Here is a 26,780-nt window from a genome sequence, read left to right as displayed (position 1 = left end):
ATGGATAGGGCTGTATGTATATATAAATATATATATGTGTGTATATGTATGTATGTAATGCACGTGTGTATTATGTATACATATGTTTGAATATTATGTAAACATACTTACATTCGTGCAGTGGCAGTGGCGTAGTCAAACAACTTTTCGAATAGCACATATGAATGAAATAAAGGAAATTCATTTATTATGCAGAATATATTTTTATTTTCAAATTCTTTTTAATATATAATAAAAATATTAACAAATTTTATGAATAATTCATGCTTTCAGAGAATTTAAAATGACGAAGTAGAAATTAAAACAATTTTGCAAAACTAAAAATAAAATGTTTAAATAATAAAATCTAAAATATTTAATGGAAATTTTCACAAAGTAAGAAAATAGTTACAAAAAAAATTAGACACAGTTTTTGACAGCCTAAAACAATTCCTCTAACTACGCCCCTGGTATGCATACATACATAAGTACGTTGAGGCGATGTCGACGACGACAGCGACGACGACGAAGCGCGAACAAGCAACGAAACGACGAAACGATGAAACAAACGATGGCATGACTGTACTATGTATGTATGTAACTACATACATAGCAGCGTGTATACCAAACAGCGACAACAACAGCCAAGCACACACACACGGACATAGAGTGAGTGTTGCATTAGTATGTGTGTATGGCATGCAGGTATAGCGGAGGGTATGTACGCGCTTCGCGCCTGTTGCAAAATTCAGTGCCGCTGTTTCGTTCGTGACGAAAGGATGTACGGCCGGTTGTAGGCTGTACATACATACATACATACAGTTACATATACATGTTCATAGGCATAAACATGCACAGCTTCGATATGCACACACACATGTATGCGGATAATATGCCAAAGAGCAATGAGTACGAGGAGCTGTCGCAACTGTTAAAATCTTGGAACGTCAGCGAGCTGTTGCCATATTTGCAAGGTAAACAAAAATGATGAGAAATGTGCGAATGTTATACTCTTATACTCTACTTATACCAAACGATTTTAGAAGAGGCAATCAATACACAGGAGCTGCAGATGCTCAAGCGTCATCATGTGAATGAGCTGCTGCGCAACTTTCGTTACGGCACGCGAATTCGCTTTGAACATCATTTGGAACGTTGGCGTCGTTGGCTCAATGTACCGTTGCAGGATGAGCAGCACTACGGCGGCAGCAGCGGCAGCGGCAGTGTACATTGCAGGGGCTGTAACTGTTCGACGAACTTAACGAAAAGTCATTCCAAGCCCGATTTGTGCGATGAAAGAGCGAAACAATTGCCCGCTGAACCCTTTGTTTCGCTCAATGAGATGACAGACGGAGGGACATTCAATGTGCCCTTGCCACTGGGCGACCACAGTGAGCTAGTTCATACGGAACTGGTTACAGCGGATCTGATAAAGCCGGAAATAATGACCGATCCGGATGGTAGTGAAGAGAGCGGCGTCACAGTGCTTGCCATATTACAAGCGTCGCCAGTTAAGGCTCAGTCGTTGCTCGAGAGGATCGGACAAAATGAACAGTTGGATGCCGTGCAGCGATTGCTATTGATCCAGCTCATTTGCAGTTACTATGAGGATAATCGATTGCATTTGACATTGCAGCGAAGTCATTTGCTAGAACGCGAAATCCTCCAGCTCTTTCCCAAGGAGCAACTGTGCTTCTATCGCACCGAACGCAGGGGCAAGATCTATGTTAGATTTACCAATATGAAGCGAAACAAACGCTTTGGCACGCTGCGTGAACAGAAGCGAAGACGTGAGGAATCGATGGCACCGCCCAGTTCGTTTGTCCCGAAGGAGGTGACCTTTGGCGGGGACCCCATGTCCAGTCCCGAGAGATCAGATTGATATATGGCTATAAGCTAAGTTTACTCTTAAGTCAATTAGCTTTTAACTATTTTAACTTATTCTTAACTTATCTTAAAGTTAACTAAGCAAAAGTTTATATCAACTTGAATTATATAATTTTTTTTTAGTTTCGAGAGTTCGCCAACTGTTTTAAACTATATTTATATGTATATATATTATATATTATATATGTATATCGATTATTTTATGATTATTTATCGATCGCATGACTCGTATTCCATATTTCATGTAAGCTCATCCATTTTCTTTTTAAACTACTTTATTGGTCTTTACTGCAATTTAAGCTAGTCTAGCTATATCAAAGTTTATGTGTGTAGCTTATTCCTAACTAAGCTAATAAATATATATATCCTCTATATATATATATATATATATATTTATATATATCTAATAAATATATACATACATCGTACATTCTGCCGAAAAATGTAAATATTTTTAATTCTTAAAAGTCTTCTATATAATTTCACAACTTCTTAAATGAAAAGTGTTCTAATACTGTTATACTTATACTACTTTATACAAAACTCAACTGTTATGCTCATCCTCAACGCTATATTCACTTTTTATGCTCAAAAGTTATACTACATTATGCTTATACCACACTCGACTCAACGTTTTCATACATACATACAGAGTATCTTTTTGGTTTTTCCGTATAGGATATCTGTTAGAAAAATGAATAACTTTTTAAGTTACTCCACTCGTAGGATGTCTTAAGTCTCTCAAGGTATGCATTAGTCATCTCCCATACAGTATCTGCAGAGTATTTGTAATTCGGTTCTGTCAGCTGAGATTTGCAACACGTACAGAAATAAATCAGAGATACGACTGACAGTTGGACACAATTTTGCGGTGAGCTGGGCGTCACGTAGCGTGCGAGAGAGACGGTAGATAAATCGCCTTAGCGAACAATTGGCCGAGTGTTTTGGCATGTCAAAGATTTCAAGGTGGGGAGGGCTTAAGTCAACAATGTTACTAATAGAGACTCTGTATGTCTTGTATCTATAAGTTTTATATCTCATAGATACCTATGTGCTTAGGCTTCTAGAGTGTTATATGTTAAAGATACTTTGGGCTATACTTACGGGCTCTGTGTATCATAAATAGTTTCGTATCCATGCATGCTTATTGTAATTTTCTCAACTTCCTTATATCTTATAGATACATTTGTATCTATGACTAGTATAGCGTATCTTGCAGATACTTTTTGTATTTTTTTTGCAGATACGTTTTGTACTTTTGGCCCTTCATTTCTGATTGCATCATCGCTGGTAAAATAGGCAGTTCGCCAAGTTTTCATATATCGATCGATTAGATTACAAAACGCGAATAACTGTAAATGTAGTTGAGTAAAAAACCTAATTGAAAAGGCAAAGAAACAAAATATTTGAAAATTTGTGAACAATCTAAGGAGAAAACGGGAAGAGAGGGGGGTAGGGGAGGTAGTTCTTTAGCTAATTAATTACTCTTTTCAACTTTTTTTCAGTTTTTTCCGAACTCTTTTGCACTTGAGTTGTTTTTTGCTAATTGACTTTATCGCTGAGCAAACAAAACTATCAGCCAGATACGCATTGTTTGTATGTGTGTGTGTGTAAGAGTGTGTGTATATATGTGTATAACTGATAAAAAGAACATCAAAATAGGGCGGTCTTTTTGCTATGCATTCCATTGCACAAAAGGGGCGTATGCATGAGTGTGTGTGGGCTTGTGTATATATATTATTATTTTTTCAAGCCATCTTCGCTTTTCGCTTGTAAGTATGTATAACTGCTGAATGTGTGGCAACGCCATCAATAAATAGGTCGTCGGCTACAGAAAAAAAAAAAAACAAAAAACTATTTGCCGCGGCGACAAAGCTACATAACTTTGTCTTTATACAGGCAGCCAAAGTGCGCAAGCGAGCGAGAGCGAGCTTTGCAGTTGTTGAAAAGCTTTGCTCAGGCATATGCGTACATATATCTCGTGTGTGTATGTGTGTACGATAGCATAATTTTGATCGTTAAATGAAAACAAATTGTGAGCTATTAACATGTCAATAGCACAGAACATTGATCAATGCAGTCACACGTACACATACACAGCTATGCAAGCACAGTCTTGCACAGCTGTTATATAGCTATGTATGTATATTTGTGGGCTCAAACAGGCTTGCTGTATATATATGTATAACTCTCTCTCTCACTTTTGCTCTATGCGTAACTATGCTATACGTATGTGTGTGTTTTGTTTGTACATTTACTGCGCGCTGCTTTTGTCGAATAGGGAAAGTAGGTCAATTACACGTGTCATATACGAGTACTTGTATACCAACCAGTCTATGTATGTATGCATGTGTGTTATGGGTGAGTGTATGTTTGTCCATTTATCTATGCGCACATAACCTCACTTTATGCTTGCTTCATTATTTTTTTGTGGAGAGGTAAGGAAAAAAACCGAAAAACCTCTTCTGCCGCTCATTTTTCTTTTTTGGATACTCTTTTATGCACAAATATGTTTCTGGGTCGACCGGATAATCGTTTGTTTATGCGCTCTCAAATAAAACAAACATAGAAAATAAACAAATACACACACACATTAAATTTACACACAAACACTTGAATTGTCTGAAGTGTTTGTTAAATGGGCCACCATTTGTCTTTGGTACAAAAAGAAACGGTTCGTTTTGGGAAAATATACGCATATAACTGGAGTATGTTGAAAATGTAAATGGATTGCAGATTGAAATTATTTTGAATATATTTTTAGGAACACTTTATATGAAGGTGAGTCGAAGTAAAATCATATACATATAGGCTTAAGCAATAAATATCCCTTTTGGAAGTGCTCTATAAGATTAGGTTAAAGTCTAACTAGTTTTAGGTTCATTTTCTATGAGACCGAGTCTCATTAACTCATAAATATGCCTTAAGGTAAAGTTTTATGAGACTAAGTATGACTCCAACTAGATCTACCCTGAGGGAAATTATCTATCAGCTTACGGTAAGTCTAACTAGGTTCGTAGCTTAGGGCCAAATCCTATTAGAAAACATACGAAACAGCAATCAGCAAAGACTTCAATGTGAACTATGCGAATCTGATTGGATACAAGTTGGTTTTTTCTGGGAAATTTTATTATTGGTAGTCTACTTAGCTTTTAAAACAACTATTTTGTATTATGTGGATAGATATACAACTTCAATTGAAATTGACACATTATTTTGTTTATTGAAGTTTTAAAGATTCTCATTAATTTGTGAGGTGAATTTAATTTTGAAAGATATTTAGAATCTATTTTGTTCTTCATTTCATTCGTTCATTATTTTGCTCACTAAGTCAGCACTTACTTATTTGTTTTACATTTGGCTGCCAATTGGATATCAGCATGCTTGCGTATTCTTATTGGCTCGTTAGTTACATTAATATCCCATTTCGCAGATATTTGTTGATGACATAATGAGCATATTAATAGCAAGTGGGGAGATTCTAATAGGAACATGCAGGCATAACCAAGCCCCAAAAACACAGAAAAGCCACACCTCCAATAAGAAAAATACATATATACTTTTATATATATCCCAAGGCTTTTTGCAAAAAGCTTTCAAGCTGTGGAAAGGACGTTGAAAGGACGAAGCCACAAAAAATGAGAGAACAAAACCAGAACGAATTTATAACAGCGAAAAAGGAAACGAAGCGATAAGAAAATTCAACTATGTAGAAATATGTATCCAAGAATTGGGTCAATCGATAAAAAGGCAGCAGCAGCCGCAGCAGCGACGTCGCCGTTGACTGCGCAGCACATGCGCTCAGCGCAAAGGGGACAAGCATTCCAAATAGGGGGTGGCAAAGCTTTCGCTGAAAGCTCTCTTTGCAGATCCCAAGCAGTAATCCAATTGGACAGTAATAACTAACTGTATATACGAATACATGCAAACAAATGTATATAAGACTATATAAACCAGAGATTTGACCCAACTCTTATATATGTATATATAGGTATATGTATGATTACATCATATATGGATGTGTATGTGCGTGTGTGTGACTTTTAATATTTAATAGGGCAGCTGGCACTGCGATTCCAATTGCGTTGGCTGCTGTTGCTGTTGCTTTGCAATTTGAAGGCAACATAAAAAGAAATCTAATTGGATGCTAAGTTATAAGATGCCATAGGCAGAGGCTACCCATAGCACATACATTACACAGAACAAAAGCTATTAATAAAAAACTCAAGAGAATTATTTGCTTCAATTGCATTTCATATAATAGTTAATTTTTAAAATAAATGTACGTTTCAGTTAAAGGTTCTAATTGGAATTTATAAACCACTTCTTGCATGTTCTTAAAGTGTAGACTGTACGCTTGTGTATTATGCGCTGCAAGCAGTTTAACTTGACAGGATTCTAATGCGAAAAGGAATATCAACTTTTATGCTGAGTTATATTTGAACGCAAAAGGCCTTAAAATGTAAAGGTCAGCTATTTGTTAAATTACATTAAGTTAAGGCAATCAATATATTAGGTAATTTGAGTAGATAATATTATTCGAATTCAAATTTAAGCGCCCACCAGTGAGCAAACGCAAAACTGAGCAATCAGTTAGCTAGTGTTATGTTAACGCAATTTAGTTCCATGAACTGGCTTGGCGCAAAAATGAGCAGCTTGTCTTATGCTAACGCACTGTTGCGTGTCGTGAAGTTAGCTGCGCTTGCTGCTAAAAAGTGGGAAATTTAACTTCGCTTAAATGACCACAATATCAAATACAGTGAAACCTCTGTTTGGCAAATAACACTTCAAATTGCATATTATTTGAAATATATTTTATTGGTAGGCAGTTTTGAAGAACATTTGTAATGACATTTATATATAATGAACATGTTTCAAATAATCATTTCATTTTTCATACCATTTTCAATCTCATTTTCATATTTGTTTGTTTTTTTTTCTTTAATATTTCTCTATGTATGTATATAATAAATTTATTTATTTTTATTTTGTTGTTACTCATATCGCTTTTTATTTATGTTTTCTTTAATTTGTTTTATATTTAGTTGCTGCAGTTGGTTTTTTTTTATTTAATGCATATACCTTGTAAACTTATTTAGTTCATATATATCTATATGTATATATATGTATGTATATGTATATATATATATATATATATATATATATATATATATATATATATATATATATCATGGCTTAACTATATATATATAATATATAATATATATATATATATATATATTTATATATATATACGTATTTGTTTATTCAATAATCAATATCGTAGATCACCAAAACTTGTTTTTTTCATTTGTTTTTTAAAAAATGTTTGCTTGGTATTTTTCTGTGGTATTTTATGGTATTTTTTTAATGCTTGCTTTTTGTTTGTGGTTTTTGTTGTTGTTGATTTTTCTAGTATATTTAAAACTGTTTTTATGCTGCTCTCCTAAAAGAAAGTTAACTGTTGCCTGTTGTTGTTTCTTGTCCTTTTCTTTTGTATCGCTTATTTGACTTTCTTGACCCACTGTACTCTGCTATTGGTTTTTCATCTCATCTTCATATTTGTATAAATATTTATATAATTTGCGCTAGGATTTTATTGTTATTATTTTTCTATACTTTGTTATACGCTTAGCTATTGCGTGTTGTAACTGATTTTTAGGTTGACCATTTGCCGAAAAAGCCATTAAACGAGGACAACGAAAGAATATAGCAAATAAAGCTCTTTTAGTAATTCCCTTCTGTGTGAAAGTTTTTGTTTAAATGTTTGTCAGGGTGACCATATCACGAGACAGAAATTTCAGAAATTGGAGAAAGAGAAACAAATAAACAAAATAAAGTTTTCTGTGTATATTTCCTCACAACAATCTATTAGGGTGACCATCTGTTAAGAAATTCAAAATTTAAGGAATCTGTAAAGCTCAATTTGTCTTGTATTTTATTTTGTAAGTTGGTGTACCTGTTTCGTAGGGTGACCAGCTGTAACAAATATGAAAACAAGTACAGTAAAAATAATTTAAAAAACTTTTCTATATACCTATAAAAGCAAATGAGCGCAGAGAAAGTGAGTGAACAGTAATATAAAATGTACCATTAATGTGAAGTGTTAGCTTTTGTTTCTAGGGTGACCATAACTAAGCTAGAAACGAAACGTATGTCTGTTTGTGAGTGTAGGTCTATATAATATTTGAGTTTTACAAATTTTCCTAATTACATATTTTCGAATTTCTAGTTTTTTATCATATTTATTTTTTTTTGTATAGAAAAATTTGAAGCTGTTTTTTTTTTGTCATATTTTATTTTATTATTTATTATTATGTATAATTTATTATTATTTTTTTTTTGTATTAATTGTACGATTTTTGTAATTTTGGGTACACGACGGCGGGGATAATATGATTAAAGTGTTTTTTTATTATTATTTTTAAATTGATTTTTTATTTTTTGTTTTTGTTTTTATTTTGCTAAAGTTAAATTATTATATATGTATATGTATATAGACAATGTACCATTAGTTTTGTTCATATTTTATTATTTTTTGTTATTTATATTTAGTTTACTTTACTTTTGTTTCAACTATCTAAACTAATTTATTTATTAATAATAATATTTATAATAAGAAATTTGTTCTGTTTGATACTTTAAAGGCAAAGAGTTTTTGCTTTCTTCTGCTTGAATAACTGTTTACAGAAAGAGATAGACATATATATATATATATATATATATATATATATATATATATATATATATATATATATAAGTTAACACATAACATTTAATATAGGGTATTTCATAAGTTTATAACCAACCCTCGCTATCGCGTGTTTCGTAAGTTAAGAAACAGCCCTCGCAATTGCGACACTGCATACTTTGTATCAGCGCGCTATAACTGCAATGGTCAGCGGCGGTAACCAGATACTTTTGTTTACTGCAAGAGTTTCCGTTATTGCCTAAGATTGCTGAGTCGGCTTGCCGACCATGACATTGTGGTGTGATGCGAGTTTTGGCTTAGCTTAAGTGAAATATTCTATGTAGCTAAAAATCAGTTTTGCATTGAAGTTTGAAGAATAAACCCGCACTACTCCGGCACACCGCCGTAATCAAATTGTTATATTTCTGATCATTGCTGAGCCACAAGGCCAGTTAATAGAAAAGGGGGTGAAGTCAAACCCTCCAACATAATCATCATAAGAAGATTATAATTACCCGATCAACGCTGGACCTGCCACCGACGCCTAGCTCATAGCTGGACCAGCAACTTATTGATTAAGACTATAAATACCCGATCAACGCTGGACCTGCCACCGACGCCTAGTTCATCGCTGGACCAGCAACATATTAATTGGCGCCCAACGTAAAAAAAAAAAAAAAAAAAAAAAAAAAAAAAATTTTTTTTTTTTTTTTTTGGAATTTAAATCATAATTTCATATTGCGATTGCCTGACAACGTCATAGCCGAATGCGATGGAAAAACCCACACACTGCAGAGTTGCACCGCTTCACCTGGAGCCACCTTTTGTCGTCTGGCATTAGAGAGTTCATGTGCCAAAGAGCTCCATGCAGGTGGCACGGCACACTGTGAAATCCAGCCGAGCAACCTGGAAATAATCACCCACGTAGATGATGGAATCATCATTCTTAACGACGGGTCCGCAAGGATCCAGGTGGATAACGGCACTGAAATCCAAGTACACGGCACGCATCTCATTACGTTCGGGGACCGAGTCGCGATCAACGGGACTCTGTTTTACAACCACAACAACGTACGCAATAGAGTCCCGGGCATTGCCAACTCTCCCTTGCTGAACATCACTGCCAGCCAAGATGTCCTCAGCCTCCCTTATCTTCATCGTTTAAATGAACGTAATTTGGAGGAGATACAGCAATTCAAGAAAGACGCCGGAACTGATCAAGCTTATCGTGTGGCATTCATCATTGGAGGTATATGCTGTGCTTTAATCTGCATTGGCCTCACCCTTTGGCGGTTCATCGACGCAAGGAAGTCTGCGAAGCAATTACGAGAAGTCGTCGCCGGAATTGGGTCGGCCGAGGGCGGCCTTACACTTGAAGGGGGAGTAGTTAACACATAACATTTAATATAGGGTATTTCATAAGTTTATAACCAACCCTCGCTATCGCGTGTTTCGTAAGTTAAGAAACAGCCCTCGCAATTGCGACACTGCATACTTTGTATCAGCGCGCTATAACTGCAATGGTCAGCGGCGGTAACCAGATACTTTTGTTTACTGCAAGAGTTTCCGTTATTGCCTAAGATTGCTGAGTCGGCTTGCCGACCATGACATTGTGGTGTGATGCGAGTTTTGGCTTAGCTTAAGTGAAATATTCTATGTAGCTAAAAATCAGTTTTGCATTGAAGTTTGAAGAATAAACCCGCACTACTCCGGCACACCGCCGTAATCAAATTGTTATATTTCTGATCATTGCTGAGCCACAAGGCCAGTTAATAGAAAAGGGGGTGAAGTCAAACCCTCCAACATAATCATCATAAGAAGATTATAATTACCCGATCAACGCTGGACCTGCCACCGACGCCTAGCTCATAGCTGGACCAGCAACTTATTGATTAAGACTATAAATACCCGATCAACGCTGGACCTGCCACCGACGCCTAGTTCATCGCTGGACCAGCAACATATTAATTTATATATATGTGATTTATATATGATTTATATAGATTTTAGTTTCTGCTTTGTGTGTGTGTTTCATGTACATGTTCTATATCTTCTCGTTTGGTGCTATATATTCGGGGATATGTTGTACTTCAACACAAAATTTCAAATTCAAATTTTTTTCAGTGTATGTTTGTGTCGTATATATATGTATATATATATTGTCAAATGTTGTGTATACGCAAAGTGTTCCAACAATTCATATCTTTGTTCTGTTTCTCTGTTGATTTGTCCTTAATTGCTTGTTTAACGGTTATTTACTTCTTCTGTTTTCTCTCAGTGTACTTATTTTTGGTTTTATAATTATGTAAATATCGATGCTAAGTAAGTATTTAGTTTAGTTAATTATATAGTATGTATATATATATATTTATATATATATTAGTATATTACAGCTTGTGTTATGCTTAACCTCTTGACTTCCTAACCTCCTGAACTCTTGACCTCATTGACCTCTACTTATATACACATTTGACAATGTTTACCAAAAGATTTACTTGACTTGTAACTCGTTTTTATTTATTTTGTTATTTTACCCGTCGTTCCCAGTTTAGGAACTTTTTGGGGTTTGCTTATGTACACAAAGCGACGGCCTATCGAATAAGTATATATATATATTCGATAGACATGCCGCCCTAACGATAAACAGCAATAATGATTAACGTAATGTTTGAGTATTATCGATAACAATGAAGAAATATTACATTCGGGTATCAAAATAATCGAAAATTGCTTGTTATCGATTTATCGATTAAGCAAATCTTGATATTTTGCTAATATATTGACAGAAAATATATCGCTTTGCTATACTTTGCTGGATTCTGCTCAAAATAATATAGAAAGTAAATGCAATTGCTCTTTTAAATAGGTTATCGATTAGCCGATTATGTGAATCATGTTCGTATGCTTATTTATCGATTAAATTCATCAAATCAATAGTGAAAGTAACTGCAATCTCTCATTTAAGTATGTTATCGACTTATCGATTATGTATATCATGACAATGTGCGAATTTATCGGGAAAATATGTATGGAAATATAATGCTGTATTGAATCCCTGATCTTAATTATATAGACAATGCCTAATTTATGATTTGACTGTGTTATCGATTTATCGATTTTGTAAATCTTGATCGAATGCGATGTTTGTCTCGCTTAATGTGGCATGTGACATGCTTAAGCGGGAAAATCAAATTGAAACGGGTTTTTTCAGTGCACTTTTCCACTAAATTTCGATTTGTTATCGATAACTATAGAATGTGTCGGTAGCATATTATTAAATTCAACTCTTAGTCATGTTTCGCAGTGGTTTTTATGATATTTAGTTGTATGATATGATTATTTGTTTATATACTGAATGTCATGGGCTTTGTTGAATGTACAACAAGGATATTCCCGCCTAACGATAAACAGCAAATAATTACGTGTGTTTTTCTTGCAGCAGCAATAAAAACTTAAAATTAAAAAATACCGCTATTATGGTATTTTTCGTATTTATTTTTTAATTTCCAATTTAAACAGAATTCTATTTATCGATTTATCGCACAATTAAATTAAGGTTAATCGAAATATTGGCAGTGTTAAAAATTCTTTATCATGGCTTTAAATAAAATTTTGGGGAAACAAAGCAAATTATTAGATATATATATATATATATATATATATATATATATATACATATATATATAAATATATATAGACGATATACGTTAGGTATATATATATATATATATATATATATATATATATATATCGATAACAATAACAGCATCTTGAGTTTATCTAATGTCTTCTTAAATTATGATTTAAGTGAATAGTAGGGTTATTCCGCTGGAAATTTAACTAGATGCTGGATCTTGCATAAGGGATATTCTTGTATGGAATAGATGCCATAGATGTATATTTGAACTAATTTAAAATATATATATAGAGCTCCGATTTATCGATATTTTTGTATTCAATTTTTGCTTTTTATTGAGTTTGCATTTGTTTTTTCTAGGCATATTTTTTTGGTATTTTTTCTTTGGTACACGGCTAAAGGCTACGCATATATACGATATTTATATATATATATATATATATATATATATATATATATATATATTTGTATATATAGGGATTATATAAATTTATTGCTCTACTCTTTAGTTTTGTTTATGCTTCGTCATATCAATAGATGCTGTATATACAGTGTCTGATATATATATATATATATATATATATATATTATTATGATACTTTGCCTAACAATTTATACGTAGTATATAAATAAATATATATGTATATATGTATATATATATATATATATATATATATACATATATGTATTAATATATATATATTAATTTGTATATTTAATAATTATTATTATTTATTTGTTTTGCTTTTAGTATATTTTTTTTCTCATATTTGTTTTGTGAATCACATTCGCGCCGTATGCAAAAGAAAAACTAAGAAACGTACGTAGTTAGAGAGAGAGAACGAGAGAGAAATGAACTCAATTTTGAGTTGACGCTGAAATTTTATAAAAAACTTTTGCATCCATTTACAGGGTATCTCAGCGTCACGTAAGCTCAGTTCGAGTACAATTAAGGGTAAGTGTTGCCTACTTTACAGCGTTTGAGACGAAAGATTCAAACTTCAACAGTTAACTAGACAGCGAGAGAACGTGTGTGTGTGAGAAAACGGGAGAGGGCGAAGTGTAGTGAGCTTTAGATTAATTTAAAAGTTTTGAGTTCAAGTTTCAAGAGAGATAGACAGAAAGAGATAGAGACATTTACATAAATGCATTCATAATTTGAGTATAGCGGCAACCTAATTACAATATAATAAAATATCAAATAATTTTCTTGCATTTACATATGTCATTTACAAATGTGTGTGTGTATTAGTAGAAGAAATACTGCATAGTCGGTAACGGTAATCGGTAGTATACAAAATAGTAGACAGTGCTGTTATTTGTTATGTTAGGCTTGTACTTATACAAGTACTTATACGCATATACTGTGGCTTAGAAAAAGCTCTTCAAGAAGCCAGCGGGCCCAGCCTAAAAGAGAATGAAAGAGGGGAGAGATAGTGTTAACAGAGTTTGGCTATGTTAGTTATCATATTGTACTTACATCCTGTTGCTGCTGTTGTTGTGTTTGTGCTTGTTTGACTTTGGCTTGAGCGATCTTTAAGGCTCTGCGTATGTAGAAGAGTATGATTAGACGAGTTTTTTCTTTATTAAATGTTAAACTTACTGTTGCAAATCCATAATTGTCTTCTCTTTGGCGTTTTGCTCCTCCTGTGACATTTGTACCAGTTGCAGCAGTCGCTCCGTTTCGGTTGCCGCCTTCTTGTGCTCTTCTTTTGTGTTTTGCAGTTCCTTGACGCAGCTGTAATGACAATTATAAGACAGGAATATAAGTAACAGTTAAGAGTTAAGACTATCAAAAATGTGTTCAACTCATTTTGCTATGTAAAGCGATGTCGTACTACACAAAGGCACGAGTTGTAGCTTGAGTTATGTTAAGTTATTATGTTATGCTATTATCTTGAGCAGCCGCTTTTAAAATCGTGTTGTGATGTTCATCTTAGCTTAGGATATTAAAAAGCTGCTTAACATATGTTAAGCTCATTTTGTGCTGCTAATCATAGCTGAGCGTTGTTAAGACATTTGCTGCTGTTATATTAAGCTAAATTTATTCTGTTAAGCTTAGCATTTTATCGCTACATTTTAACATTTATCAAATTTGGCCACATTGTTAAAAAATGGCGCCGCACCACCATAATTGTGAACAAATTGCGAATGTATATTTTTTTAAGTGTTAAGTGTTTTAACTGCTTGGAAATAAAGTAAAATTTGTTTAAGGTAAGTGCTTGGACTATTATTACTTACGCTTCGAGCTGTCGCTGCGTATCCATAAGTTTTTTGTTAAGCTCTCCCGCTGCTGCTGCGCCGCCGCCTTGCGTTTGCAGTGATTTTTCTAGCTGATCCATTTGTTCCTTGCGTTTGCGCAGCTGCACATCAAATTCGGCCATTTTCTTTTCCTTATCCTCGATATCTTTGCGCTTCGCATCGATTTGTTTACGCTGCTCGTCGATGATCTTACGCTCGCCTTCGGTCGCCTTGGCTTGGTTGTCGATCTGCTTGCGCACCTCCTCCAGCTGCAGTCGCTGCTGCTCCAGCTGCTGCCGCTGCACATCGGTGGCAGCGGCGCCGGCGGTACCCGCCTGTTGCAGCTGTTGCATTTGCTGTTGAAGCGTTTGAATTTGCTGTTGCATCTGTTGCACTTGCTGCTGCGCCGCTTGCAGCTGCTTTGCCTGTTCCTGATTGGACATCTATTTGGGGGATGGGGAGGTGACTTATAGATATCCTGTTATTTCATCTTCTTGCTTACCTGACTCTTCTCCAGCTCCTGCACCAGCAGCTCCAGCTGCTGCTGGAAACGATCTCGCTCTGTACAGGCCGCCTGCAGCTCGCCCTTGACCTTTTCCAGCTCCTTGGCATCGACGCCGCTGCCAGCAGCGCTGGCTGCGGCTGTTTGCTGCGCTGCAGCCGCTTGTTGCTGCTGCTGTGTCATTTGCTGCTGCATCTTTTGCATCTGGGCATGCTGATCCTTGATGTGTTGGTCCATTAGCTGGGCGTAAGGAGAGAGAGAGAGAGAGACAGAGAGAAAGGAATATAATGAATTAGTAGCTTTGATTAGCTAGATAATTTCGATTAAGTTTCGATTTTTAGATGAGATTCGTAGTGATGCTGGGAATTAGGTTATAATTAAACCTTCTTTGGTATGAATAAATGGCTTTATGATAACTATGGCCTCGTTGCTCTCCTTTCCACTCACCTGTATGCGCTTGTGCATCTCCTGGGCAGCTTTGTCTGCCATATCGGCGCGATTTTTCTCTTGCTCGATTACCTTGCGCCACTGTTCGATCTCCTCGCGACTCGCACCTGCAGCCGCCGCTGCCGCTTGCTGCTGTTGAGGACCTGCTGCTGCCAGCGCTCGCTCCGACTCCTGGAGCTTCTGTTGCAGTGTTTGGATCTCCTTTTGCATGGCCTGGATTTCGGCGGGTGCGGCTGGAGCCACGGGATGGCCGTTGCGCAGTTTGCGATTCTCCTCGCGCGTCTTTTGCAATTCCTGTTCGGCGTTTTGCAGCTCCTTCTGGAAGTTCATCAAAATCTCTTGACTCTTCTCCAGCTGCAGCACCAGTTGTTCTCGCTCCATGGCCAGCTGCTTGACATCGTTCTCTAGCTTCTGCACATGCTTCTCCAACTGTGGATTGGGGCCAGCAGCTGCAGCCTGAGCGCCGCCTCGACTGCTCTGTCTTAAGGATTCCTTTTCGGCTTCCGATTTCTCGAGACGATCGTGCAGACGACCCAGTTCAGCGCCCATGCGTTCGAATTCTATGCGCGTCGATTCGGTATTTTCCTGCTGTTTGGCCAAATGCATTTGTGCCTTCTCCAGTTCCTTGGCCAAGCGACCGGCCTCCAGTTCGGTGGCATCGCGCGACTGCAGCGCCTTTTCGAGGCGATCACGCAGCCGATCGATCTCCTGTCGCTCGCCCGCCGTCATCGACAGCGACGAGGCGGATGCACGAACCGGTTCGCCGGGGCTCACCGAGGACTGTTGCAGGCGCAAACGATCGACCTCCTTCAGCAGTTTCTCATGCTTATCGCGCGCCTTCTCACGCTCAATGTGCGCACGCTCCAGTTCGCTGCGCTGTTTGTCCTGATTGGCCAGCAACTTGGCCACCTCTCCCTTCGATAATTCCAGCTGCAGACTCGTCTCATGCAGTTTCGACTCCATATTTTGTATTTCATTCTCGATCTTTTCGTATTTGTCCTTGTACTTTTCAAAGGATTCGGATTCGTATTGCGACTTGCCGCGTATCGTCTCCAATTCCATGAGCGTCTTGTCTAACTTCTCGCGCAGCCTTTCATTCTCCTCTTTCAAGCGACGCGTCTCACGGCCAAAGGTGTCCGTGTCTTGTAGCTTTCTAAGCTCCACTTGATTCTTCTCGTAGCGTTCACGCAGCTTCTCCAGCTCTACAGCATAGTGAGCAGCCTCCTCCTTAGCCGCCTCTACGGTGGCGCTCGCCTTGGTCTGTGCCGCATGGGCACGCTCCAGCTCGTAGGTGACACGCTCCAGCTCGGATTGGAAGTGTTCCTTTTCACCCTGAGCACGTCGGATGTCCGTTTGCATCTTGTCGAAACGATCTCGATTGTGTTCCAGTTCACTGCGTGCATTATCCTCGCACTCCTTGGCGCGACTGAGCTGTAGGGCGGCACGATCACAAGCCTCCTGCAGGCGTGTGCTCTCATCTTGTAGCTTACGCAGATCCTCGCGCGCTTTCGATGCGGCCAGGCCTGAACGTTCCGCCTCAACTTCGAGTCGTGCGCGATCCGCTTCAGCCGTGTCGCAACGTGATTGCAATCGATAAATTTCATTTTGAGCGCGATCATATTTCTCCAACATCTTCTCGAACTCCTTGTTCGAAGTGTCCTTCTCATCGATGAGCTTCTGACTGGCATACAAAGCCTTGTCCAGCTTCTCCTTAAGTATTTCCACCTCAGTGACAGCATCATCACGCTCCATCTGCAAGAGGAAAAGGGTTTATGTTAGACATTATTATTTATGATTGAATCGAAGGATCTGATTTGGTTTAGTTTTTATTTTCAGCTGGGCCAAGCAGTGTTTTTAGGAAGCTACAAATTTACAAACAGCCAATTCACTCGTACTTCTCAGTTCTCATGCGTTTTTGGATTAGTTACGATTAGTGTATATATATCTGAATATATGGTATATATATATTTTTATAGAGCCAATTTGTTTTAATTTTGTGTACTTCTCTCTGTCTCAGTTTTTTTTTGTGAAAAATTACCTGCAATTTCTGCTGAATAGCATGTGATTTCTCATAGCGTTCTTTAAGCACTTCAAGATCTGTTTGCATCGCCTCACGATCCCTGGCGGCCTTCATCAGTAGCGTCTGTGAGGATTCCGAGCGCTCCTTGAGCGTTTCCAGTTCATCCGAGAACTGATCCCGTTCCTTTTGTATGCGCGCTAGTTGTTGCTGTTGTTGTTGTTGTTTTTTTTTCAGTGTATTTAAAGTGTTTGTGTGTTTGTTACATACACATAGCATATAGATAGTTGAAAGATAGATATATATGCGTAGGCAGTACATATAAGGATATTTATAGATATATATTTGTATGATACAGGGCATGATGACTGATGTTTAATATGTCTTAGATGATCTATGTATATGGGCATTAGCAGGCATGAAAAAAGAACAATTCGCAATAGTTCTAATCTTTTTTTTTGGAAAAAAATAATAAAAATATTTTTTTGGAAAACAGCTTGGGAATTTTTATTAAAATAAAATAAAAAAATCTTAAAAAAATATTTAAAGAAATATTTTTTTGATTTTTCATCGTCGTAGTGTCTAAGTTTATCTACAAGTTAACTAAAATCAATTAATAAGCTTATTCAGGTAATGATCGATCGCTGATGATCGATACACTTTACTTAGCTGTTCAATCGCTTGTGAACGATGCGTTCCAATGAGATATTTAGCTGATTAAGAACTATTCCCTCTACTGAGTTGTTCAGCTTTTATGTTATGAAGTTATATAATTATCTTTTACTTGATGAACTAACGAAATTGAATAAAATTGATTCATTACAATATTTTGAACATTTTTGAATTCTTAACGTATTGTTTATGAAATGTAAAGTTAAATGAACTAGTTCAAAAAATCACTGAAAAGGCTTATCAAGTAAAGCTATAGTTCCTGATTAGAAAATTAGTTTTTAAGCTAGTTCATGAACTAGTTCGTAAAGTGTCTATATAATAAAAAAAAAGATAATAGAAATACTTGTTCATCAAATTGAAGTATGCTCAACTGAGTCTAAGATTTCATGAAGATATTTTCCAAAGATCTAATGTCCATATAACTTGTTAGCTATGTACAGTTAGTTGATGAGGAAAGGGTTTGGGGTTACGTTTAGTATGTTAAGAGTTTCGATTTTAAGTTTCAAGTATCTCACACAACACATTTACAGTTACAACGTTTAGGCACAGTTTTAACAATTTCTACGTTTCTTGCATGTCTTTTGGCTGTCGTGTGTGTGCGTATGTGTTTGAGAGTGTCAGTGCATTTGTATATGTGTTTGCGTATGTATTGTGGCACCCTTGATAGTGTAGATCGCATACCTGCGTCTTCTCCAACTTTTCGCGTATGCGATCCGTATCCAGGGTTAGAGTTTCTCGCTCCTTTTGCATGCGCGCCGCCTGTCCGAGCGCCTTGTCCAGTTGGGATTGCAGGTTATCGTAGTCGTAGGTCAGCTTCTCCTTTTCGAGTACCAAACGACGATTTTCAGTGCCAGCCTTGTCCAGTTTATCCTGCAGATGATCAACCTCGTTCTGTGCCTTGTCCAGCGTATTCTGCAGCTTCTCATGCTGCAGCTGCGCCTTGCCTAATGTTGCCTGAGTGCGTTCCATTTCCTCCTTGATCTTCTCCACCTCAGAGAATGCCTAAGGAGGAGGATCGGTTGATGTGGGAGTGTGTGAGTGCATGATGGATGTACAGGATATTTAGCTAGCTAAAACTTTGTTTTTTTTTTTGTTTTCTTTTGTTTTGCCTACCCTATCGCGATCGGCGTGTATACGGGAGACACCGCTCTGCGCTTTCTCCAGCTCCTGGCGCAGACTTTCCTGTTCGCCTTGGGCATTCTCCAGTTTCGCTTTGAGTCGATAGACTTCACCTTGACTCTTTTCCAGCTTCTCTTGCAGGGCGGCGGCTTCTTCGCGTGCACGTTCCGCATCAGACTGCACGTTATCGTTGGCATTGTTGTTATCGGTTATCGGTTATCGGTGGTTAAATGTTTTCGGTGGGCAAAGGCGGGGGTAAATTGGATGTGGATACGGATATTATTTACAGGCACCATGTGAAAGGATGGTTCTTAAATGAATGACTGACTGACTGACTGATTGTCTGACTGACTGACTGATTGACTGTCTGCGTTATTGATTGACTGGTTGATTGATTGGTTGTCTGTTTTGTCAGACACAAAACATAGGTAAACATCAAGTAGTACTTAGAATTACGATTACGATTACGATTACGATTACGATTACGATTACGATTACTGTAACAAACTCTACAGCGAGCGATTTTTATGCTTCGAGGCTGAGCACAAAAGCAAATTTCAACATTAGTGACTGATAAATGTCGGAAATAGAGAGAGAGAGAGAGCGAAAGAGAGAGATAGAGCAGGCAATGAGGCTGCAAAAGAACAGCAATAGATGGCGCTCGAGTGCAGCAAAGATGTGAGAGCGTGTGTACTTGAAGAGTTTAAAGCTATGAGCATTAAGGCAAAAGTAAGTTTAAGACTTTTAAGTGTACAGCCAACTGTGCGAGTGTGCCAGTGTGTGTATGAGTGAGTGACTGTGGCTATGTGTATGTGCGTAATTAACAGCTTAGCTAAATCAAGCGCAACTTTTTGCAACTTTCCCAGCAGCTCTTCACATCACAAAAACAACTGCCAAAGTCACGTTGCAAAATGGCTTAACGTCTTGATGGAGCTATTGTATATAAAAGTGAGTGTGTGTATGTGTGTATGTATATGTGTGTGTGGCTTTGTTTATGCAATAGCTACCTAGCTTAATACTCTTGGGTTATGCGTGATGTACTTGCTGCTACTTTTGTACTTAAGATTGTCCTTTATGCACGAGAGATTTGAGAAAAGTGCCATGAAAAGGTCTGCTGTTGTCGCTAAATCCTTTTAATGTTACATGTGTGTATATATATTTTTGAATGGGTTGTAATTATATTAGTTGAAGTAACTTAAATGTGGTTGGCCTGTAAAAAGGTAGTATGCTAAGTACTTTTCAGCTTCAACATCAGTCTGCGAAATTAAATTCAAATCTCAATGTGAATATATATATTTATATTTATAAATTGTTTACTATATAAATTTCTATAATAAAAAGGACTTATCAGCATATTAAATGTTCCCAGTCTTAACTTCTTAACTTAAGAGAGATGCCTAGAACTTTTAATGTCATTATTCCTTGATCAAACGACGCACACCTATCTAGACTTTGATCTGCTGTTGATTATATTTCTAAATCCCTCATGAGTTTATGTATGATAGACGAATGATCACATATATGATGTTCAGTTGTAGTCTAGACAACAATTATGCACAACTCATGCAGGAGACGCACTCAAGACACACACAAAAATCCAATCGATGAGAGATGGATCAAGGCGAATATACATAGGTCGAAGGTTGAACAGTTGAACAAATGTCTTTATATATGTAGTAGCATATATATTATATATATAAATGTGTTAAGCATGTAGTATTTCATATGTAGGTTGGTTAGTTAGTTAGTTAGTATGTGAGGCAATGCGAGTTATGTATAGTATTTTTTTAGTATTTTTAAAAATAGCAATCGTAAGTAAAACTTTTTTGATATAAAAGCAGCCATTTGGCTGTTTTATCTCTTTTTTCGTATGTTTTATTTACTATTACTACAAAATTTGTACGACTATCTTTTGGTGGTATTTTTTGTTTGTTTGTTTGTTTATAAGCATTTTACTCACAAAACGTTTTTCAGTTTCGCCCTATATAGAAAATGAATGTAAGCACAACGATTTAGATAGAGTTTGGGTTTTAGTATTACATTAAACAATAGCATTTAAATTAACTCAAAAAAAAACAATTATTTATAGGTATTATGTTAAAATCTTCTATTATTTTTCTTTACTTTTACGTTAATGCTAAGTTTTTGGCAGTTGTTAAAACTTTTAAGCAATATTTAACAGTTCACAAATTTAGCTAGCGTTTACATGAATCTGTGTATATACAGAACTTTAATCAAATTTTTTTCAAAAAATTCTTAAATTTAAATTTAAAATATATTTTATATGTTTTAATATTTTTCAAACTTAGCTAGTTTAAAAATTATATTTTTTCAAGCTATTTTTTAGTATTTCTTTTCAAGAAGATGTTTTTTTGTTATTTAAAACTCTTTGAATATATCCGTTGTATTTGGAAGACACACGATCAAATTTGTTTTTGATTTGCAGGTGCAAAAGTGTGTTAGTGTGTGTTTGCATGTGTGTGTGTTGTTGTTGTGCGTGTGTATACATATGTATATGTGTGTGTATATATATAGTATAGTTGCTTTTGCAGTTGAATGACAGCTGAATGTGTGAATAGTTCAGCAAGTGTTGAAAGTAGATAGAGAGTGTGTACGATTATATAGTAGAAAATATTCATTCATGAATCATAGAGTTAATAAGAATTGTTATTGTTGTTGTTCTTGTAGCACACGCACACATTGACATGAAATATAGTATTTTAGTTTTAGACTTTTGTTGCGAGAAAATTCATGACGCACAGACAACTAGCTAACAGAGCTCGTATGCACAGTTATAGATACGAATATGTTTTAATATATATATAAAATAGTATATTGTAGTAGTAGTAGTAGTAGTATTATGTATGCAGCGCTTGTGAGTTATATGAACATTTAACTGTACCTGTGTCACTCGCAGCTCGGCCTGCGTGCGTCGCAGTTCGGCGGATGCCTTGTCAGCGCGCTCCTGCGCTCGATCCAGCTCCTGGGATGTGGTCATTGTAGTGCGGCCAAATGTGGTCTTCAGTTGCGAGAGGCGAAACAAGATAATTAGTATATAGTTATGACGGAGATACCTTTATATATATATACATGAATATATTTGTGCAACTACAGTTAAAGTTAGCATTTACAGAAATTTAAAACATTAGCAAAACATTGTCCAGCAGCAAAGCAATTTATAAGGCATACGATGCGTATACGTAATGTGTATTAAGTTAGTTTTTATTAAATTTGTACGGGTATTTGATTAGGCTAATAGTTAATAATTAATATATAATATATAGTAAATAATATATAATATATAATATATAATATATAATATATAATATATAATATATAATATATAATATATAATATATAATATATAATATATAATATATAATATATAATATATAATATATAATATATATCAAATACCCGACAACTTCAATATAGTGTGTTTAAATGAACATGAGTTTTGATTTGGGGGATTTTGTGTCAAGCTTGGTTGGGATTTTGGTAATGGGTGCATTTAACGCTTTTAACATTTGTTCTGTGTACACCAGAGTATTTGCTTAATAATTCATATATATGTACATATATGTCTGTATATGTGTGTATAGACCAAGGCTGCAAATTCCTAAAGTCTCGTCTCTGAATACAACGGAATATCTAATAAATTCTAATTCTAATAAAAATATATACGAATTTCGATAAAATATTATTTTGCAGCCTTGCTCTAAGCTCTCACAAATTCAGTTCTTATAATTCAAGGACTTAGCTACATTTGTATTTGTATTTACTAAAATATATATATTTACAATTCACTACCCAACACTGCACTTAAAAGTTGTGCATATTTCAGTGTTGTAAAGTAACATAGCTGAGCCTGAATTGATTTGCCTAACGAAGCGCTTTAAGACGTGACTACGAGGCGTATACTTTATGTCGAGCAATTAGCTTTCATAACATTGTGAGCTATCGCTATTTTGTGGCTGGCTTTGTTGGCCAACTTACCGATATTTTGCCCGATTCGAACATTAACTTTTGTACATTCTGTAAAGTACAATATTTATATATATATATGCATGTTCAGCAATAATTAATAGACATTGCATGAGGCACACTTAATTGAAAGGCGATGATAATTGTAATTGTAATTGTAGCCACTTGAATTATGTACAAACAATTTGTAATCCTTGTAACTAACTAAGGCGTGTATATGTGAAGGCGTGTGTGTGTGTGTGTGGAGTTGGTTGTGCTTCGTGCTTTGACCAGACTAAAGAGAGGTGCGGCTTGCTAGCTGTGAGTGCGCGTGTTTAATATAATCGTGGCAGCTCAACGCATTTAATATGCAAATAGGCAGACCCTGAATAAGTTTTCAGTTAGCCAAAGTTAACGTAAACAATAAACAAGCTATTATTAAATTTTAAATATTAATGAGTGGTTCGACAATTTCCTAGCTACATACATATTAGAGTACATAATAAGTACGTTGAAGTTGGAAAGATAGTTATAGTTTCCTTCTTTAATGACTGTTTGCCTGTTTAATATAAAACTTTTGACGAAGTTATTACTGCTATTAAATGCTTAGAAACCATCTCTGAACTCATAAAATAGAGTAGCTAAAGATACGAATAGGTTACTAGATGTTTCTCCAGTGTAAAGAAAAGTATACTCTGGATCTGTGTCGCATAGCTAATTCAGGCTGATCGTCTGTCTGTTTGATATGTATGCTACTCTTCAAACTCTAAAGTTCTCCTACAAAATATATTCTGTATATTTATCGGTTTTCTAAATAAGTTATATATAGGCACCATCAGTCAATAAGATTTTCATTTCCCAAAAAAGGTTAAACAAACTTGATATATTCGACTATAAATAAATAATATATCCGTTCAGCTCTACTGGGTCTAAAGTCACAAAATAAGTTTTTTAAGAAAATATATATTATATTATTAAGACTTTCTTTGGGTTTGCCTTTTTGCTTGTCTTTAAGCTTAAAGCTAAAACTATAAATAAACAAACAACGAACTGCTGGCTCTAGATGCAAAATAAAAGAAACTCAAGTGTGTATACTGGGTGTATAAGTTTCACTACAGGGTGTTTATGCTTAGTAACATTTGAGGGCACTACGAAACGAAAAGAAAACGAGTAGTACTACAAAGTATAGATGGGTTGGTTGGTATAGGTAGGTTTAGCATTCGGCTTACTTTGTGTAGTGTGGTCTGTTCTTCTAGCTGCAGCTATTTGTTGGTTAATGTATAATCGATTAACGATTTTTATATATATATAAAGTTGTTGTTGGGATGCGAGATGTTGTTGTTGTTGTTGTAGTACATAGTTGTTGTTGTTAAGTGTACATGTAAATATATAGGCACACATAGAGGCATATTTTTATAGTAACATGTAATAATAGTGAGAGTATTGAGTAGGTTATCGTTATCGTTATCGATATTTAAATATTTGAATAATAGTTAAGTTTCTCTTTTTTTGTTTCAATATATATATGTACACTGCACACAGAGGAACATAATGGGTACATAGGTATATGGTATATCGCTATATATATATTTATGATAAATGGTATAATGCAAGTTCGATAACTTTCCGATAAACTGGTGATAATGCACGAGTACCTGCGAACGTTCCAGATCGTGTTTAAGTCGCTCATTCTCCAGCTCGAGTCTTGCTATGCGCTGCTTCGTCGATTCCCAATCGGCGCTGCTGCGGCCCATCTCACACGTGGCCTTGTCCAGCTCTGCTTTCGATTTGCCTAGTTCACTCTGTGATGCCTCCAGCTTGATCTCCAGACGCTCTCGCTCATTGACGGCACGTTCCAGGCGCGTCTGCAGCTTCTCCACGTCACTTTCGGCCGCGCGCAGTTTCATTTTGTAGTCAGCAACTTCGCGTTCATGTAGATCGCGCTCCTCTTGCTTTTCATGCTCGGCTCGATCGCGTTGTTCGCGCAGCTGCGCCATTTGCTTCTCCTTGTCACCGATGGCCTCCTCCAAACTGGTCAGGGCGCCCTCTGAGCTGCTGTGATGCGCCTGCATGGCTGAGAGACGTGCCCGCGCCATATCCACCTGGTTGTCCTTCTCCTTCAGCAAATCCTCCAGGTTTTCGATCTGTGTGGAAGCGTTTGTTAGGTAATGTTAATCATTGCTGCTTTATCATCTCTGACCTTGCGCTGCAGCACACTAATTTTGCGATCCTTGATGTCCATGTGATCCTTGAGTTCAGTTAGTTCGCTGGTTAAACGATTTCGCTCCTGAACCGTTTGCAATGTACCCTGCGTCTTCTTCTCGATCAAACGATTCTTCTCCTCGAGCCGGGCGCGCATCTCCTCAACGTCCGTCTGCAGCATGTTGTAGTGCTCTTCTTTGGCACATAGCGATTCCTTAAGTACCGCTATGTGCCGCTGATAGTCCTAATTTATGGGTTTTCATTGTGAATTTAGATTGGGGAAAGTTGTGAACGAGTCAAATTACCTGATGCTGCTCCTCGAGCGTTTTCATTTTGGCCGCCATCGCCAGTATCTCTTGATCCCTTCTTTGTATTTCAAGACGGAATTCGTCCAACTGTTTTTCGTGTGGATTCGTGAATGGAATATGGGTGGAAGGAGGATAAGATACAAGACATAGCAGATTTTTAAAAAACAAATGCATTAAACACAACTGCAAAGCAAATGCAGCTGCCTTGACTACAAATTGGAGGGATTTCTTTTTGTGTTTTACTTTTTTTAAAGTATTTTTTCAGTATTTTTTAAGTAGTACTTTTGGTGTCAAAATGTTTACGTTGAGTGCAAATTGCGGCGCAATGTGTGAATTGTAGTTTATATATAGAGATGAGCGATAGAAGTGGACGGCTTGTAGGTGTAGGGGAGGGCGTGGTTAGTGTTAGAGGATGAATAGAATGATGAAGGCTGCAAAAGTCGTTGACCCACTGTAAAGCTGGGGGTCAAAACTGTGTAAAAGTGTAACTGTGTGTGTGTACAGATTGTTATAAAAGTGGGTAGAGAGCAAGAGAGAGAGAGAAAGGGGGCGGAGAGAGGGCGTGGTTGGTTGGTTGGTTGGTTGGTTGGTTTTTGGGTGTTTGATTTGAATACTGTTAACCTGTGCTATAGCTATAGACGATAGGCATAGCTTATCCATTTCGGTTTTTGTCGCATGTTAAATTTTTATTGTTTGCTTTCGAAAATGTTTCATTTATAATGCTTAAGAGTTAGGTTTATTTTGTTTTTGTTTTGTTGCTTTCTTTTTAAAGTTTAACAGAAATCGAGTTTCAGAGTTCGAGCTCAAGAATTAGTTTTTTCATCTGAAGTAATCTTAATTAAGTTACAAATCAGTGTATAAATATATATATATGTATAATATAGTATATCGGAGTAGTAATTTAATTAATAATAAGTATATTTGTTGTTGTTGTTGTTGTTATTGTATATATAAGTATAAATATTTCAAGAACTATGAATATAATATAATATAAGAATTATATTATAAGTAAATGCCTGCTTATTGATGTACTCACAAAGAATGACCAAACACAAGAAATAGTCCAAAATGAATAAAAGAAAAGGAAAATAGGAAAAACTATCTAATGTTAGTTA

General features: G+C 36.2%; 2 protein-coding genes across 8 annotated transcripts in view; one reads left to right on the top strand and one right to left on the bottom strand.

Moving 5' to 3' along the window:
- Positions 1 to 347: 347 nt before the first annotated feature.
- Positions 348 to 2,001, top strand: LOC111604608. Its single transcript, XM_023322721.2, has 2 exons — positions 348 to 953; positions 1,023 to 2,001. The coding sequence occupies exons 1-2, from the start codon at positions 812 to 814 to the stop codon at positions 1,859 to 1,861; spliced, it is 981 nt and encodes a 326-aa protein (XP_023178489.1). The 5' UTR covers positions 348 to 811; the 3' UTR covers positions 1,862 to 2,001.
- Positions 2,002 to 12,989: 10,988 nt separating this feature from the next.
- Positions 12,990 to 26,780, bottom strand: part of LOC111604618 (plectin) — a 44,328-nt gene continuing 30,537 nt past the window's right edge. For 3 of the 7 annotated variants that reach the window (XM_030225228.1, XM_030225229.1, XM_023322740.2), the window contains 15 exons: positions 25,663 to 25,752; positions 25,356 to 25,601; positions 24,811 to 25,299; positions 23,189 to 23,227; positions 22,095 to 22,211; positions 21,153 to 21,173; positions 19,187 to 19,369; positions 18,755 to 19,075; positions 17,423 to 17,611; positions 15,385 to 17,136; positions 14,938 to 15,177; positions 14,436 to 14,878; positions 13,798 to 13,932; positions 13,675 to 13,738; positions 12,990 to 13,601 (listed from right to left, as the gene is read on the bottom strand). In XM_030225228.1, the coding sequence (XP_030081088.1) occupies positions 13,566 to 13,601; positions 13,675 to 13,738; positions 13,798 to 13,932; positions 14,436 to 14,878; positions 14,938 to 15,177; positions 15,385 to 17,136; positions 17,423 to 17,611; positions 18,755 to 19,075; positions 19,187 to 19,369; positions 21,153 to 21,173; positions 22,095 to 22,211; positions 23,189 to 23,227; positions 24,811 to 25,299; positions 25,356 to 25,601; positions 25,663 to 25,752 (4,365 nt within the window). In that variant the 3' untranslated portion in view covers positions 12,990 to 13,565. Of the gene's footprint in view, positions 13,602 to 13,674; positions 13,739 to 13,797; positions 13,933 to 14,435; positions 14,879 to 14,937; positions 15,178 to 15,384; positions 17,137 to 17,422; positions 17,612 to 18,754; positions 19,076 to 19,186; positions 19,370 to 21,152; positions 21,174 to 22,094; positions 22,212 to 23,188; positions 23,228 to 24,804; positions 25,300 to 25,355; positions 25,602 to 25,662; positions 25,753 to 26,780 lie in introns of all 7 variants that reach the window. The other 4 variants (XM_030225233.1, XM_030225230.1, XM_030225231.1 and 1 more) reach the window with 3 other exon arrangements.

This window comes from Drosophila hydei, unplaced genomic scaffold (assembly GCF_003285905.1).
Source record: "Drosophila hydei strain 15085-1641.00,03,60 unplaced genomic scaffold, DhydRS2 tig00008125-arrow-arrow-pilon, whole genome shotgun sequence".
Taxonomy (NCBI): Eukaryota; Metazoa; Arthropoda; class Insecta; order Diptera; family Drosophilidae; genus Drosophila; species Drosophila hydei.
Note: the sequence above shows the minus strand (reverse complement) of the source record. Positions and strands in the feature narration are given on the sequence as shown.